At 46.3% G+C, this 17,849-nt stretch overlaps 4 protein-coding genes across 6 annotated transcripts; 2 read left to right on the plus strand and 2 right to left on the minus strand.

Annotated features, from left to right (window-relative positions):
• LOC8084087 (cysteine-rich receptor-like protein kinase 10) lies at window positions 220-4,334 on the minus strand. The gene is made up of 7 exons (XM_021452111.1): window positions 2,947-4,334; window positions 2,050-2,178; window positions 1,836-1,954; window positions 1,356-1,563; window positions 1,033-1,270; window positions 777-930; window positions 220-671 (listed from the first exon to the last, which is right to left on the minus strand). Exons 1-7 carry the CDS (start codon window positions 3,776-3,778, stop codon window positions 393-395), a joined length of 1,959 nt encoding a protein of 652 aa, XP_021307786.1. The 5' UTR covers window positions 3,779-4,334; the 3' UTR covers window positions 220-392.
• LOC8084088 (uclacyanin-2) lies at window positions 5,619-6,718 on the plus strand. The gene is made up of 2 exons (XM_002460773.2): window positions 5,619-5,917; window positions 6,027-6,718. Exons 1-2 carry the CDS (start codon window positions 5,749-5,751, stop codon window positions 6,479-6,481), a joined length of 624 nt encoding a protein of 207 aa, XP_002460818.1. The 5' UTR covers window positions 5,619-5,748; the 3' UTR covers window positions 6,482-6,718.
• On the minus strand, window positions 7,130-10,593 carry LOC8081711 (transcription factor ILR3). 2 transcript variants are annotated; one of them, XM_002462929.2, is made up of 5 exons: window positions 10,210-10,593; window positions 8,678-8,737; window positions 8,505-8,582; window positions 8,230-8,392; window positions 7,130-7,720 (listed from the first exon to the last, which is right to left on the minus strand). In XM_002462929.2, the coding sequence occupies exons 1-5, from the start codon at window positions 10,392-10,394 to the stop codon at window positions 7,442-7,444; spliced, it is 765 nt and encodes a 254-aa protein (XP_002462974.1). In that variant the 5' UTR covers window positions 10,395-10,593; the 3' UTR covers window positions 7,130-7,441. The 2 variants fall into 2 exon arrangements, with proteins under 2 accessions (XP_002462974.1, XP_021309976.1); XM_021454301.1 differs by having other exon boundaries at window positions 8,678-8,740; window positions 10,210-10,568.
• LOC8084089 (beta-amylase) lies at window positions 13,500-16,424 on the plus strand. Of its 2 annotated transcripts, none has more exons than XM_021452398.1 (7): window positions 13,500-13,887; window positions 13,971-14,048; window positions 14,125-14,523; window positions 14,643-14,807; window positions 14,906-15,154; window positions 15,300-15,773; window positions 15,885-16,424. In XM_021452398.1, the coding sequence occupies exons 1-7, from the start codon at window positions 13,675-13,677 to the stop codon at window positions 16,101-16,103; spliced, it is 1,797 nt and encodes a 598-aa protein (XP_021308073.1). In that variant the 5' UTR covers window positions 13,500-13,674; the 3' UTR covers window positions 16,104-16,424. The 2 variants fall into 2 exon arrangements, with proteins under 2 accessions (XP_021308073.1, XP_002460819.1); XM_002460774.2 differs by having other exon boundaries at window positions 13,503-13,887; window positions 14,906-15,172.

Below are 17,849 nucleotides of genomic sequence, written 5' to 3' on the forward strand. Positions count from 1 at the left end.
TCGCCGCATGGGCGGCCAAATTTTTTTGGTTTTTCCTTTTGGATGGAAGTCTCCCAGAACCGAACGGAACAACGCAACTTGTGGGAAGACGTGGGAGAGAATAATCTATGATCACATATTTGTAAGCATAGTTGCAATTTCCCCCTTTGGATGATGCCTACTGCCTTCTACTTTGCTTCGCTAAGATAGCAATCACATTGAAAAGATTGGATGGCGCTATGAGAAAAGTCTGTATGAGATTGGTGCTAGAATGGCCAAACTTTTTAGTAACCACAATTACAATTGGTAACTACAAATCACACTTTGTGATGAATTGAACTATGATCTGAACTACTATATATACATCAAGAAGCAAACAAGTAACAGTGGGCAACTATCCACAAATGCCACTGCTATCTTGCAGACAGATGCGTAATAGTACATGAATTATAGGAGTAACCTGTGCTTCTATCCAAGAAAAATGTGGGTTTCGCAGCAGGCGGTATAGAACTAGTATCATCACCACTGAGCATCACCATGACATCAGACATCGTAGGTCGGTCTGTGGGACTCTGCTGAAGGCACAACAAACCAATGTTAACACATTTAAGCACCTCGGTCTCTGAGTAATTTCTCCCCAGAGAATCATCTATCATCTCTGCAATTGTTCCCTCTGTCCAGTGCCTCCATACCTAGCATCGGTTTCATGGGGTTCACAATGAGAAACAATATAATCTAGCAATATGAAAGTACTATTACAGGTAGAATATATAGTGTGCTTGTTGGCAAGTACTCACAAGGCTTATAATATCTTCATTTTGCTCATCATAGAAGTAATGCCCTGTATTTCTCCGCCCTGTTATGATCTCTATAACAAGGATCCCGAAACTAAACACGTCTGATTTTGTGGAAAACTGTCCACGCATCACGTACTCAGGAGACATGTAGCCACTGCAATGAGAATTATTAGCAACATGGTTAGTTAGAGGGAATCATATATGTGTCGAAACAGAAAGCTCAAACAATAGCTACTAGATAATAAAGATTGATTACAATGTCCCAACAATGTGTTTTGTGACATCTCTAGTCTGATCTTGCCCAAAGAGCCTAGCTAGGCCAAAGTCTCCAATCTTAGGATTCATGTCGGCATCCAACAAAACATTGCTCGCTTTTAGGTCACGATGGATTATCTTCTTTTGAGATTCCTCATGGAGATATTGTAGTCCTCTAGCAACCCCTTCTATTATGTTGAACCTTTTCCACCAATCTAGCTGTATTTTTTCCTCGGGGTCTAACAAACAATCAAAATTTTGATGTTATAGCACAAGTAGAGATGCTAAAAGAATAAATTCTTTTGTAAAGATTATTTCTAGTACCAAAAAGAATAGTATCGAGGCTTTTGTTGGGCATGTACTCATACACAAGCAATCTTTCCCCCTCTTCTAAGCAAAAACCTTCTAAGCGAACGAGATTCTTGTGATGAAGTTTGGCCACTAGAACTAGCTCGTTTTTTAGTTCTTCTAGCCCCTGCCCTGAACCCTTTGACATCCTCTTCACAGCCACTTCTTGTCCAGAAAGGTCTCCCTACAAAATTTTGTTATCTTCCATGAAGTTGATTAAATGATACAATATAAATGCAAAAGGTTTGAAAATCTTCATGTATTACAATTCACAATAACTGAGTACAATAATTTTTTTAACGAACTTGAGTTCTAAGTTTATTTTCATAGTCATATTATGGCAATCCTTTGTATAAACCAACTGATGTATGTTGTCCAGTAATCAAGCATATTATTTTACATAAGAGCTGTCCACAAACTTGCACATGAGCTAGTATTGAAAGGGTGTCATCATACCTTATAAACTACACCGAATCCCCCTTCACCAAGTCTATAGCTTTCATCAAAGTTATTTGTTGCAACTTGTAGTGATGACAGTGATAATAATGTTGACTTGATGCTTCCGAAGTCCTCAACTGTATGAGCAGGTAAATTTTCATCATTTCAATTGGAGATGCTAAATAATAAAAGTTTTCTTATAGCTTCATGTCAAGTTGTATATAGGACTTACTTCCGTGGGGTAGCTTTGTTCCTCGAGATCTTCTCTTTTTACAAACATAGAGGACTATGGCAGTTACTACAACAATAAACACTATTGGCAATATGATTCCAAGAAGCCTGCCAGTTGAATTATTTTTACCTGTGGTTTTCCCAAAAAGAAACTTAGTTCAATGGAGCTCCATATTCTATCTAAAAGTGTACATGAAGTTGGACAGAAAAATGAGGGTAACACTAACTATTGTTTCCGCAATAGTGATCAACATACTTTGCATTTGATCCCTTACAAGATGAATACTAGGATTTTTTTTCAATTTAGATAGGAAGACAATCAAGAGGAGAAAGTTTTGTCAGTGGTAAGAGCACTACAAATTTACTAAAGTGAGAACACAATAAAAAAGAGTTACTTCCTCAAGTCAATCTAGGTTTGTCTTAATTAAGTAAAAAACTTTACCACTAAATATATGAATATCTTAAATTTATAGATTGACAAGCGTCGATATTTACTTGATTCATTGTAAATATAGGTATATAATATATGGCTCTTTAAGATGTGGTGTCGGTATCGGATTGTGTATCTTAGTAGACGACACAAGATGACTGCAACAAAACATTGGCATTGGTTTATTCGTACGTATTATGACATGACGAAGGAGAAAGGAGTTTCATTTCCATTTTAGGCTTATTAAACTCATATATATATAACTCAGGGTTGTAGTGTCATTCAGGCGAAAAAAAAACTAATCTAGGATTAAATAGCTAATGGTAGCACCATAGCCTCTAGCAGCGATAAGAAATGACAATAAAGCCATCAATCACTGAGCACGATATAAAATTAAATGTTGCAAGGCTACGATTGCACATATATTGGGTCATGGCGTCTGTCAAAATATATACGAGAAGAGCTCACCTGCCGTGGAAGGCGCCGGCGCTGGAACGACCACTTCGCCGTTCATCTGCAGCTTCACCATCGGGCTGCTGGTGTAGAACTTGTCCCCAAGGTCAGACTTGAGGTTGCACCGCGACCCGGCGAAACTCGCGCTTGCCCCGTCGGGCTTGAACCCACTCCCGTTCCACCACAGCGCCATCAGGTCATCCAGGCACCGCCGGCACTCCGCCGGCGACAGGTCCCCCGCGCACTGCGCCAGGGACCAGATGTTGGGGACCCGCGGGTCGAGCCCCACGAGCTGCCCCGCCGCGAAGTAGAGCCTCGGCGACGCCGGAACGGAGTTGTCGACGGCGTACTGCGCGGTGGCGTTGAGCAGCCGCCTGAGCGCGGCGTCGTAGGCCGCGACGTCGACGCCGAGGGGGATGGTGTCGCCGCCGACGACGGGCACCAGGCCGGTATTGTTGGGCGAGGCGAGGAAGTTCGTGGGGGAGATCCGGACGTAGCACTGGTTGTAGACGAGCGCGGCGTCCCGGGTGCGGTTGCAGAGCGGCTGCACGTCCTGCCACGCGCGGGTGCCGCAGTCGAAGCAGTCGTTGGTGCTCACGTCGCCGCGGCAGATCATGAGCCCGTAGACGACGACGGCGGCGGCGGTGCCGACGGAGCCCGACGCGAAGTAGGCGGGCGAGGTGGACGCGTTCGTCTGCAGGTCCAGGATGAGCTGCTGCGTGTTGTTGCCGTAGGCGCTGCCGGCCGAATAGTTGCCGCTGGCGCCGTCGCAGCTCGGCCACGGCTGCGCGGCGGCCGACGACGCGAGCAGCACTGCCGCTAGCAGGGCAGTGACGGGGACGTGCATGGCGCGGCGCGGGCGAAGGGAAGGGAGGAAGGATGTGTGTGAGCTGGAGTGAAAAGACAAACTTGGCAGCTTGGCACGGAGGAGCTCGCGTCGCTCGATGCTGCACGCCACAGCTAGCTAGCGCGACGTATTGCGATGGTCAATGGCAGTAGCCAGTAGGATGATATGGATATGATTGTTGATTGCAGGTGAGGTGGGTTGGTGTCCGTGGTAACAACTTGATGTTGGTGGTGACATGCCGATGTTGATGGCGAATTCCAAAAGATGATGACGGGACGGGAGGAGCTGCACCTGCAGTGCCTCTGCAAGTTGCTCGGCCATCAGTTTCGCAGAAACCAGAGCAGACCACGTGTTTCTAATAAGGTCTCGGTAATATTTTGATGGATTCTCGAGTGAGGCTGATGATAGGTTAGGCATCCACTACTAGTAGAAGGTGGATGGATTAAACCAAACAAAGCCTGGGCCGTCGACACGATCATGATGGCGCGGGAAATACAGTAAGTAGTAAAATGATAGCTTGCGGGGAGAGAAGACAGCGGCGCGGCGCGGCTGGTGTGGTTTTCTTCAGTCGTGGTGGACACTGCTGCAAGTTGCGCACAGAATAAATAGAGGGAGGTCGTCAGGTTCAGGTCGCCCCGCGAGTCACAGCTGCATATGTACACACACACAAGTAGTAGCTAGAAGAAAAGAACGTAGTAGATGAAAATTAATGCTGTACAGTACGTTCAAATGTTCAGAGGTCCAGGTTCAAACAAAAATGTTGAAAGGTCCACATCCACATGAGCACATATACCTCAACTGCTCAACCACCTCAAGAGAGTGGCGACTGCCGAGACGTCGCCGAGTCGTCGCCATGAACCGTGTACAGTGTTTACAGCGCCCCACCGTGGCGGGTAGGCCACCCACACCTAGTGGCCCACTTGCCATGGCGAGGCCGCGTCAGGCTCAGGCTCACGCGTTCGTCTGCTGTTTGCCTTTCTTCATGGAGCCTTTCGCTTTTGGCCCACTCCAGACCAAAACCGTCCGCACGAATCACGCAACGGCCCAGTGCTGTCAAGCCGCCGACCCGCGACGCGCAATTTCGGCCCTGGGCCCTGGCCGCCGAACGCCGCCTCGGTTGCTACTCCTACTCCCACTCCCATTCGGCCCAGCCCACGAGCTATGTTCCGGCCGGAGGGGTTCGCGCAGTGGCCCGGCGGGGCGACTGGAGGCGCACTTGTTGACTGCCACTCATCAGCTCGGCAGCAAAACCATTTCGGAGAAATTAAAGGGAGAGTTGCAGGCTGCCAGCTTACTACAGGGGATTATGAGCGCGAGCAATTTCCTCGGAAACAAGACCACTACGAGTGATGATACTGAAGTCGGCCTGCAGGGCGTTCCATGCCATTATGCGCTGAACAGATTGAAAATTAGATAATGCGAGGATCATGCGAGGCACAACCTCGATCGGGAGCTCCACGCAATCTGCTGGTCCGGGAGAAGAACCAATCAGTGGACCTGTGTGTAGTTGTGCTCACGTAGTGCACCGAATCAAAGGCGAGGGTGGTTAACCCAAATCCCACATTCAATTCCCACTCGTGGTTCTCCGAAGGTCAAACCATAAACATCCCCATCTTGCATTAATTGACCGTAGCTTGCAGCCCCAAGGATATGCAGTGTACAGTTAATCATTTCGATTCCAAGAATCATTTCAAAATTGGACGGAGCGTGTATACCCCACCAGATTCTCCAACTGGTAGTGTGTCTGCTACAAGGCATGTGTTTCATGGTCGCCCACAAACACTTCTCCGTTTGACAAAAAAAGGGAATTTCTTTGCATGTTCTCTGCCTCGTTATATATATAGCCCTACTAGTCCCATCAGCTTGCTCTGTAGCAATATCGCAGCACACGATCCAAACACATACCGACCCGAACGCCGAAGCAATTCGATCGGTCGACCACTCAAGGACACACGGGCGGGGCCGGGAACATGAAGATCATCTCCGGAACACTACTGCTCGCCGCAGTGGCGGTTGCGGCGTTGGCCGCGACGGCGTCGGCGAAGGACTACACGGTGGGCGGCTCCGACCAGTGGGACACCTACATCGACTACGACAACTGGACCGCCGGCAAGAAGTTCATGGTCGGCGACACCATAAGTGCGTGCTACTCTGATGCTAGCTCTCTCTTCATTCGCCTATTTGTACATTCCTTCCCATCTTGTGGCTGATGCTGATGTGGTGTGCCATGACAATACCTTAACTGCAGCGTTCAAGTACATGCCGTACCACAACGTGCTGGAGGTGACGGCGGCGGACTACGCCAGCTGCAACGTGGACAGCCCCATCTCCACCCACTCCGGCGGCAACACCGCCTTCAAGCTCACCGCCACGGGCACCCGCTACTTCATCTGCGGCATCCCGAACCACTGCCTCAACGGCACCATGCACGTCACCATCACCACCGTCCCCTACGACGCCGCCGCGGCGGCGGCGGCGACAGCCGACGACGCCCCCGCAAGCGGCCCCACACAGGCTCCGCTCCAGTCGCCTCCAGCCGACGCCGCCTACGCGCCGGGGCCGGCGGGACACAAGGTGACCCCGAGCGGTGGCGCTGCCGAGAAGTCGCCGGCGGCCGCGCCGAGCAATGCCCCGCGGTATGGGCAGCCCGTGGCCGCGGTGGCCGCGCTGGCGTTGGCTGCTCTGGTGGCCTTGGTCGCCTAAGCTAGCAACGTGCGTGTTTGCAAGCACGTTGTAGTTTTGACGAGTTACTGCTGTACCTGAAACAGGACATTTGTTACTGCGTACGTACACGCGGTATCTAAGTTGTATTTTTACCTTTAATATTCATTTCTGCTGCCTTTTACTTTTGTCGTGTATTTATATTTCGTATATGGGTGTAAATTGTGACATTTACTTATTATAATTCCATTTTGAGGCCGCGCATTTCGGCATTTGTCATGTCGTCAGCGTCAGGGTGTGCGAATCCAATTCAGAGCCACTATGTTCATGTTGCAAGACAGTACAGTATCTTCGACTTCGAGTCAGATATTATAGATTATTACAACACGCCTTAGCAGCGTCCTAAGAGGTTAATAAAATTTTACATGGATGCTCAAACCCTCTCTAATGTGCTACAAGAAAACAGTTCGAAAATATGAATTTGGCTTTACGAATCCAATCATCTATCTTAAGTAGAAAGAAGACTGGTACCCATATCATTTCAGGTAGAGGAACGTGGTTAATGGCAGGCACGTCTTGCTAAGATAGGCGAGCACGTTATACCAAACGCACAGGCACACAGGTAGCATGTAGTAATGCGCATCCATGATGCTTCCACTTCTACCAACAGCCATAATCAGCTTTCACATGTGAGGAACACGATGCCAGCTCAGGTCCAAGAAACATTGCCATAACCTAACCAGAGCCACAACGTGGTTTATACGACAAAAAGGCAGGAATAGACATGAGCTAGTCTGCTAATCCTCATTTGCAACTGGTCACGGAATTTATTCATTTACCATATAATATACAAAGGGGTCATCAGATCACCCCATGTCACCATCCGACACATATAACCTTCCCTTCCATTCTGGAGAGTGGAGTCAACTACACCAACAACACTGCAGACTGATCACGATCTAGACTTGAATCAATGGAGGGCAGCATCGCCTCTTCACTTGCTTACGCCACAGGTGGGCAAGACTTGGGGTCATCAGAGGTGTCAACATCAGAAGGCGGCATGAACTGCCACATCGGGAATCCAGGGTAGCCAAGCACAGGCATCATCAGCTTGTGCCCGGCGACTGCCGGCCCCTGGGGAGCAGTGAAGGCAGAGGCTGAGATCACTGGGTGGTGTGGTACCAGACTTGGGCGGGCATTCAGGAACTTGATCTGCTGCTCCAGGCTCTCCTTCTCGGCCTTCAGCCTTTGCTTCTCGTCTCGCAGCTCATTCTTCTCAGCCTGCAAAAGCAAAGTACTTCAGAGCGAGATTGTTTTTCTGATGAACAACCAGCAAAATCAAATGCCAAAACCTTTTGCAGTAAACTATATGCTGAATCATAAACCTCTAGATATTTTATGGAACACATATACAAGCAAAGAAGTGTATACATTAGAGCAAAGAGTTAGTAAATTGATGTGTTTACACTTTACAAGCCTATGAATCACAAACACAATTGTCCATATTCTATATACAGCTGCAGGGCTCAACCATTTAAGAAAAATGAATTATGTGGATATAAACTTGCTACTGAAGGGAGAATAACAGGTGTACAAAGAATTATTCCCTATTCCCTTGTTATTTGACTGGATGAATTAAATCTAGTTAAGAAAAAAAATATGACCAAATGGGAAAAGGGGGTCATAAATCAATAAAATGAAACAGTATGAAGTGCTCAAACAACACATCGAGTGCCATCTCCCATCTGAACAGCACCATTAATAACTTGGCCATACGAAATAGTATAGACCTTTAGCTCTTTAATCTTCTCTTGTAGGCTCTCATTTGAATCCTTGAGCTCTTTTGCTTCGCTACGCAATTCACCTACTACACGAATAGCATCATTTAATATAGCTGACTTGTCCATTTTAGGAGTTTTCCCTGGCTCCAAAATGGCACCCAATTCCAGGAATCTAACAAAAAGAATATCATAAGTACAGTTATAGTTAAAGAATACGATAATGTCACGAGAGAAGAAGATTAAACTATGAACTGAAATGCAATCAGTCTCACCAGGGAACATACCTCTCGTTCAGCTTATCCCTTCTAATTTTCTCCCTGGATGCTTTTGTGCTTGGTTCTGCGGTACTTTCTGACCTAGGACTGGAATATTAAACATTCAATGATAATAGGAACACAAACTTTAAAATGTATGGCTGCAGTACGCAATATAGACTACAAAGAATAAAGATACAAACCGTTTATTTGTTGGCTGTTCTTTTCCCTGACCACAGTCCACAGAGCTACTGATTTCCACACTGCTAAAATAAAAGCCAATGTTAGGATGCCAAATATCAAGATAATGCACCATAATAAGCAGCAAAAAAAAACACAACATGGTAAAAAAAATTGCAAGCAAATCTAAGATAATAATTAGCAAATAAAAATTCACTACTTGGCGCATTTCAACTTAGCAAATAGCAAGTCATAACCCCACAAACTACACCTAACGAAATATCTGCATGAAAAAATAGAAGAAGAATTTACCATAGACAGCACATAATACTAAAGAGCAAGCTCAACCAGACAGGAAGTCAGTTCACAAAAGAAACGGAGCTGTCAAAACTCCAGCACAATATGGTAATCCTTTATTCCTCTTCACACCAATCATGAAGGATTCAATTACAACAACTTGAGTGCAGATTCCATGCCTGCCATCCTTTTCTGCAGACTGTCGGATCAACCAAGAGAGCATCGTATGTTTTCAATCCAGAATATATTGACCAAAGAGAAATATTATCTATTCTTCCCTGTGAACAAGGGTAGTAACTAGCCATATAAAGGTCCAACAATAGAGCAGCCACAAGTTGATTGCAGAATGGGGACTGTATGTTTCTAACAGATTCTGCAAACTACTATCTCCGGTCAAGAATATTTGACACATTTGACTTGGAGTGGTCTTCGATACGTATCTTTGACCACTTTTTTTATAGAATAAATTCTTCAAATTTAAGAGATTTTGCAAGTATTTTGAATACAAGTCTACACATAAAACTTACATAGTTACATGTTTCCAAATAAATAATGTAATAGTTATCAATGTTCGTATTTTCTAAGGTTTGACTAAATATTTTCAATGGTGACATGTTTTTTGTGACCAGAGGGAGTATAGATGACACAAAAGTGTACACAAAGGCAGCCATCCAGGCAAGATAGGAGCCGTAATACTACATATATGCACCTACCCTGCAGCTGAACACAATAAGATGTGAACAGTCCATTCCACCGTGCCACTTAGAACTTACAGTAAAGGTCCACTGACCCATCCAGTGTGAACCATTTCCTCAGTCCTCTCACACAGCACTACTAGTAGAACCAACACAGAGCCCACACCTTCCGCGCTTCCACAGGGCCACGCTGATATAGTAAATTGGAAACAGAGAGGGCCCGTGTAACTAGTTCTTCCACTTGTTCTGTTGTGCATACACGATTCCTAGTACACGGTCCAAAATCCCACCGTTCAGACGCTTCATCAAACTCCAATTAATCCATGGTCCATATATAACAAACTACTATGCATAAAGAATCTACACATTTTCTGGCAACGAACCCAACCAAATCTCTCCATGTACCCCCTATGCTCTCTGTAACAGGTGTCTAAACTTTGATATTTAATAAAATGTCCAGGTGGGAATCCTCTCCCCCCCGCGCCGTAGTTAACTTTCAAAAAACCCGACCAAATGTAACCCAAACCCACGAAATCCATCAGGGACCGTACTCCAGCAATTACCATGGGTTGGGAGCCGACGCGGCAACGACAGACTGGACCGGCGCCTGCACCACCTGCGGCTGTAGCGACGGCGGCGCTGCCCAGAAAAATCCCCCCGCGGGGGCTGCCGCGAAGTCGGCGGCCACCGCGAGGTCGTCCATGAGGGGACAGTCGAAGACCCACGTGGTTCCCTCGGGGGAGGCCATGGCGGGGGATCGCCGGGGCCAGCGGCAGATGGCCGGAGTAGGCTAGGGTTCAGCGGTCGCGGCAGGGATTGGGGGAATCGGGGTCGAGGGCGGTGGGGACTGGGGCGGAAGCGGTCGTGGGCTCCGACGCCGAGTCGCCGAGATAAGGATCGAGCTCAGCGGAGTTTCGAGTGACTGTGTGAGCACGAGGTTCACGAGTACGGATAATGGGCCGTGGGCTGAATGGTTTGAAGTTTATTCTATGGGCCTAATTTGCAAGTCAAACAATTTTAAATTTAATTAGATCTATACAAAATTATTAAAATCTATGATACCAAATATGTTGAATTAAAAGTTAAAGAATACATTAAATTAATTATATAATATATTTTTTTCCTATAAACTTAGTTGAATTTCAAAAAAGTTTAATGTCTAAAATCTAGAATTATTTTTTTAGACTCAAAGAGTATATGAGTGGTTTTACTTTGAGTCTATAACATTAAAATCAAACCTTTTTTTAATGTCAATTAACAAAACCGTTTAATTATTTTCCTATCTATGGTAAAGGTGTTTCCCGAGACGATTTTAATTTTAAGTTAAAATAGTAAATACCTAATAAGACATTTAAACTGCACAAAATTCTCTAAACTTAAATACATCGATCAAATTATAAAGATAGATTGGATATTAAAAACTCAAATAAAATATTTAAATCTTATGAAAGTAAACCTTCCAAAAGTTATATTTAGCTCTAGTAAAATGGTAAGATATCAAGAAAAAACTAAAAATTTCCCAAAACATTCTAATCGATGTCGTAATATGTTTTAAAAACTTTCCATGACAAAAATATGAGGTTCAACAAACAAAATACAACATAGATTTAATGCTTAATACATTATGTTGGTTGAATCTTGTTTTTGTCATCAGGTTTTCAAAGCATTTTTATTGGTCTATTAGAATATTTTGAAAAAAAACATATTTTTAGTGACATAATCTACCTCTAGTATTTTCTTGGAACTTTTAGAAGCTTAGAGACATTTTTCATGGTTCAAAATACTAAGTAACTATCCAAAAAATGAATAAAAATGATGAAACCTCTTCTAACTTAGGGAGGAAGTTAATTTAAATAATTCAAAGAATTAAGATGATAAGATGTCTAGTTTTAGAGTTTAAGAATAAAAATCAGATCATACAGATAATTCAACGAGGTAAGAAGAGATCTTTCATCTACTATGGCCTAAAATGTGCTGCACCTAGACTTTCTTTATAATCTCAAATGTAAAAGGTTAGCCCATAACGATCGTGACCATTGAACCTTATAAAGAATGAATGAAATGCATCAAAAAGGTCGGTTATTCACTATACAATGGAGGACGAGGAAAAGGTATTGCTGATTAGAAATCATCTAACCCTTTACATATATTGATGGCATAAAAATTTGCAACTACATAGGTACTTTGTTAAAGCATGCGCTCATAATAACACCTATTAATGATTATGGTGGGCTAGGTTGAGTGATGTTGGTATCAGCCAACCCAGGTGCCTCGCATGTCTCCTACATTAAAATAAGAAATATAGGTATATGGGTTTGATCTAGTCTTAGGATTGAATGTGCACTAGAGTATGTTCAAAATTTTTGTTTCTTAAGTTGTGTGCCTATCACTTAGGCACAGGCCGAGAGTTTGTTCTAAGACCGTATATCAACTCGATGTACTGTTCTTGGGATGCAATAAAATCTTTTTTTTTTCTAAAGAAATAGTTTAATGAGACATGTATAACCTTCTCCGCTAAATATCTTAGCAATGCTTGGTTTTAGTTGGATACTAACTAAATGTTGTCTCCATCCCAAAAAATAATACACATCTCACTTACTGACAAGTCAATCAGTTTTAAATTTTACTATTTATATAGAATAGTACTCCCTCCGTTGATAAGATGTTTTGACTTTTCTAGATAAATTATTTTAACTATGTATCTAGCTAGACATGGTTTATATCTAAATGCATAGCAAAAGTTATGCATCTAAAAAGTCAAAATGCCTTATAATTTTGAATGGATGGAATATCAACTTTTGTATCTCCAAATTGGCTTATAGTATGATAATATTCCCTCCGTCCTTGATTAAATCAACTTCTAGAAAGTTTAGGACAGATTAGTGCTAAAAATAAAGGGCCACAATGCCCTTCATTGAGAAGTTTCATCTTTTAATTGTACGTTAACCGGTTATTCCTCTTAGGTGTGGCACTAGTTTTTAACTAAAAAAATACTACTCTAGTCAACTGACCCGACCAATTTGCTTCATGAGTAAGGTGTTGCTTCGAGGAGTACGTTGACCAACCCCCTGGCGACTTCAAGGAAAATATAAAAAGGCTACACTCTGGAAATGGATTTGATCTGAGATAAATCCTCAGCCTATAGATAAATTTGATCATGGCAAAGTAAGTATATTGTATGATCAATTTAATGATACCTATCGGTACCGTAAATAGTAGTATTTTTCTGTATACTTAGTTAATTTTGGCATTGATTTGATTTATTGAAAAATTGGATGTGTATTCCTTTTGGACCAAAGGAGTAGTTCAAAAGGTGAGTTGGATGTAACAAATTTTCAATCATTGAGCTTGAGGCCGCGCGTCCTTGTCCTCTGGGTCCTACGTTTCCTTGCTCACCTAGTGAAAAAAGTTACCATGTTCCTTTAGTGCCAACATTTTTTTTAAAAAAAAGGTTTAGCGTCAACAATACGACTTGAACACATACACATTTTGGTTTCCCGTTGAATCCACACCGTTGCTGGCGCTATCATCGCACAGAGCCAAAAAGAAAATGAAAGAACAGACAAGCGCAATAGTCACGACCTCACTGGCACGTTCTCAGCGGCGGGACCCAAATGTTATCACACACGAAAAGAGAATGCATGCGAAAATGTACGTAGAGCAAGGATTAGGAAGACCAGACCTGTGATGAGAAACCAGAGGCACACACGCACACTGCACATGCGGCTCACACGAACCACACCCTTCTCAAGGTCGCAACCACCAGCCGATCGCCGGCCGGGCTCTCGTCTCTTCCCCGCCAGCATATCCATCGCCGAAACGGAACAAATTTGTGTGTGAGAGACAGCACGCAGATGTCATGGGCCCATGGCGCACCAATGACCGCCACTCATATATATATTTATTATAAATAAATTGAATTAATTCCAAACTCGCCAAAGCCACAAGGCATCAATTCGAACTACGCTCCGAATTTGGCAGCTGAACTGAACATTTCAAAGGACGAGACAGAATTTCTCAGTACCATCATGCTGACGGCCTCGCCGCCGTCTCAGGTGAAGCCGCAACAATGGGCGACGTGCCGGATCAGCGTGGCATCCTCGGCGGCGTTTCTTCCGCCGCCACCGGCCGCCGCCGGACGGTCTGTCGTCCCCGTCGAGTTCAGGAGGACGACGACGGTTGCCTCCGCCGCGCTCGGGCCTGTGTCCACCGAGCCCGCAGAAAGGTCTCCCGCGCCACAGGTGCGTGTGCGTTCGTGCATGCATGCCTGTAATGTTTAATGCTTCGGGAGCTTGTTCACGGAACGCATTGCTCGTCGCGGCAGCCTCCGCCACAGTCCAGCGACGACGACGACGAGGAGACGATGCTCGGAAACTACGTCCCGGTCTACGTCATGCTCCCAGTAAGCTGCCAAAATCGATCAAGTTGTTGATTCACTGTCCAATCTCTCCATGAACACAACACAACATGCGTGGCAGCTTGAGGTGGTGACCACGGAGAACGAGGTGGAGGACTCGGGGGAGCTCCGGGCGCAGCTGCGGCGGCTGCGGGAGGCCGGCGTGGACGGCGTGATGGTGGACGTGTGGTGGGGCATCGTGGAGGGCGCCGGGCCGGGGCTCTACGAGTGGCGCGCGTACCGGGAGCTGTTCCGGATCGTGCAGGCGCAGGGGCTCAAGCTGCAGGCCATCATGTCGTTCCACGCGTGCGGCGGCAACGTCGGCGACGCCGTCAACATCCCGATCCCACGGTGGGTAAGGGAGGTCGGCGAGGCCGACCCCGACGTGTTCTACACGAGCTCCACTGGGGCGCGGAACCAGGAGTACCTCACCATTGGCGTCGACGACGAGCCGCTGTTCTATGGCAGGACTGCCATCCAGGTCGGTCGGGCATTATACTCACGGTGCACATGCAGGATGGAAGCAATGCAAATTCATGTCGCTGACACTAGCTAACCATTCAAATTGTGCATTGTTGATTGTTTATATGGCGACGACAGTTGTATGCCGATTTCATGAAGAGCTTCAGGGAGAACATGGCGGATTTCCTGGAGTCCGGTCTGATCGTGGACATCGAGGTCGGGCTTGGCCCTGCAGGGGAGCTGAGGTACCCGTCCTACCCGGAGACGCAGGGCTGGGTGTTCCCCGGCATCGGACAGTTCCAGGTAAACTAGCTCTCATCGTGCAATCTCTCTGACCGTCTGCAGTAGTTGCACTTGCACCGGTGATTCAGAATTCAGCAATTACACTACTGTCGTCGCAGTGTTACGACAAGTACCTGGAGGCGGATTTCAAGGCGGCGGCGGCGGAGGCCGGGCACCCAGAGTGGGAGCTACCGGACGACGCTGGGGAGATGAACGACACGCCGGAGGACACGGGGTTCTTCGCGGCGGAGCGAGGGACGTACCTCACCGAGCAGGGGAGGTTCTTCCTGACATGGTACTCCAGCAAGCTGATCCAGCATGGAGACAGGGTGTTGGATGAAGCCAACAAGGCCTTCCTGGGGTGCAAGGTCAAGCTCGCCGCCAAAGTGCGTGCCCGCTATCTCCATCACCCAAACCCATGCAAGCTACGATGCGAGTGCAATGCTCAGCTCAGCTCATCGAAATTGCCTAGGAATTAAGCGAAGGAGTCCGTGGTGTGCTTGCTTGGTGCAGGTGTCCGGGATACACTGGTGGTACAGGCACCCGAGCCACGCGGCGGAGCTGGCCGCCGGGTACTACAACCTCGGCGGCCGGGACGGGTACGCGCCGGTCGCGCGCATGCTGGCGCGGCACGGCGGCGCCATCCTCAACTTCACCTGCGCGGAGATGCGGGACTCGGAGCAGCCCGAGGAGGCCCTGAGCGCCCCGGAGCAGCTCGTCCAGCAGGTGCTCTGCGCCGGGTGGAGGGAGGGGATCGACGTGGCGTGCGAGAACGCGCTGAGCCGGTACGACCGCCGCGGGTACAACCAGATGCTGCTCACCGCGCGGCCCAACGGCGTCGTCGGTCTCTCCGGCGACGGCGCCGGCGCCGGAGCGGCGCCGCGCAGGGTCGCGGCGGTCACGTACCTCCGGCTCTCGGACGAGCTCCTCGCCAGCAACAACTTCCGGATCTTCCGGACCTTCGTCCGGAAACTGCACGCCGACCTGGTATAAGCCTCGGGCTTGATTGGGCTTAGCACACCTCGTTCTGGGCTTCTTTGATTTGGGCTGCACTGCATATAACCATCTGTCTTTTTTTTTTCTGGTTCATTCATGAAGGATCTCTGCGCTGATCCGGACCGGTACGGTCGGCCCATCAAGCCCCTGGAGACGTCCGCGCCGGAGATGTCCATAGAGCGGCTGCTGGAAGCCACCGCGCCGGCGCCGGCACCGGCGCCGGCGTTCCCGTTCGATCCGGAGACGGACATGAGCGTCGGCGGCTGGCTCGCGGAGGCCGTTGACTGGGTGCTCGACAAGATCGAGTGGGTATTTGGATAAGATCAGATCAGACCCAGGCGGTCAGGCCCTCCTGTCGTCAGCACTTCCGTTCGACACGAGGTCCGTTGATCGGCAACAGGAATTGCATGGCTAGTGACAAATGCAGTTGTGCTAGCATTACCATGTGTCTGAGATTGTACTTGTACACGCTTATGCTTGCTGCACAGAATAGGGGAAGGCCACAGACTGATGAAATTTAGAGCATCTAGAGTATATCCATATCCCTATATAAAACGAGATGTTTTGCGATGCTAAGAACTGTGTGTGTTCCCCTTCAAACGTTCAAGTGATGTGATCTGCATGTCTTTTCCTCATTCGTCATTCCAGTGCTTGCTCTGAATATGCATCAGTTAGCAAGTCATAGGGCATGTTCTGCATTTTTGTCAAAGTTCAGTGAAGCAGCAAGTTTTTTTAGAAGAAAGGTTTCCGCACTTTTATAGAAGACAAGGTCAGCGTTTTTAGGTGATTTCCTTCTCGTCAACAAATCAGCTACCATTGACTAGCAGCAGCAAGCCAGCAATACGTAGCTCAAAATTCAGAGAACAGCTACACAAGACGGCAACAAGGATAGCAACAGCTCTTGCTGCAATAATCTGCGATAACCCACCACTGAATACATGGACTGGGAAACAGAAAAAACGCCAGGACATGGATGATGGATGAGAACTCAGTGGCAATGCCTTAATAGTAGGTGGCGACAGCGTGAGAAATAAGCCATGGCGCGGACAAGGAACGCAGAGATGACAAAAAAAATCAATCTAACTATGTGTTGCAACTCCAATTATCATCAGTGGCAGATCATCATCTCTGAAAATGCTCTCATGCGGACCAAATTCTTGTGGATGTACAAGTTTTGACTTGCACGAATCTTTATGTAAACTGAACCGTTGAATAACCAGTGTTGCAACACATAGTTTTTGAAAATACACACTGTTGCAAAGATGGTGGCGACATTAGGCAGGGAGGTCCAATGGTGATCGAATAGAAAGCCGTCTCTTTTTTTCCCCCTGAGTTGGAAACAAAAGGAGAAACCTCAAACCATATCTGATGGTCCACATCGAGCAGCTCGTCATAAATTTAAATATCCAATACCCAAACAAGTCATGTTAAGCATCTCCAAGTGTGAATTAGAGAGTTTCTTTTTAACTTGGCAAATGTTGTGTTTTGGCATGTTGCTATGCCAAGTTAAAAAGAAACTCTCAGAGCATCTCCAAAAATTTGGTATTTCAACATGCTATCCTACCAAATTTGCTAAAAGCATAAAAATCCTCCTCCAACAACTCCTTATCTCAACTTGCTAAATTTACCAAGTTGCTATCCAGAGGTTTCTACTGTCGAGATTTGTCAAGTTGCTATCTCAAGTTGCTATCCCGAGCGCAACTTGTTGGAGACACATATTCTTTTACCAAGTGAGCAGGTCCCATCTGTCATCCTCTATTTTTACCAAGTGAGAATAGCAACTTATTGGAGACACATTCTTTTTTTCTTTTGCTAAACAAATTAGCAACTTGCTATAACTCAAGATTTGACAAGTGAATTTTACCAAGTTGTTGGAGATGCTCTAATAGTTCCTTATTTTTAACTTGGCAAAAAAAGACCAACCACAATGTTTATATATTATCTGGACTATATTTCATTCGGTTTGTACTAGAACACATGTCCACGAAGTTATTTTGGAAACGTGAAAATTTTGGTGTCACTCAGTTTCACATGAAAATTTTGGTTCCATTCATCATCAACACCTGA

Source organism: Sorghum bicolor, chromosome 2, assembly GCF_000003195.3.
Source record: "Sorghum bicolor cultivar BTx623 chromosome 2, Sorghum_bicolor_NCBIv3, whole genome shotgun sequence".
Lineage (NCBI taxonomy): Eukaryota > Viridiplantae > Streptophyta > Magnoliopsida > Poales > Poaceae > Sorghum > Sorghum bicolor.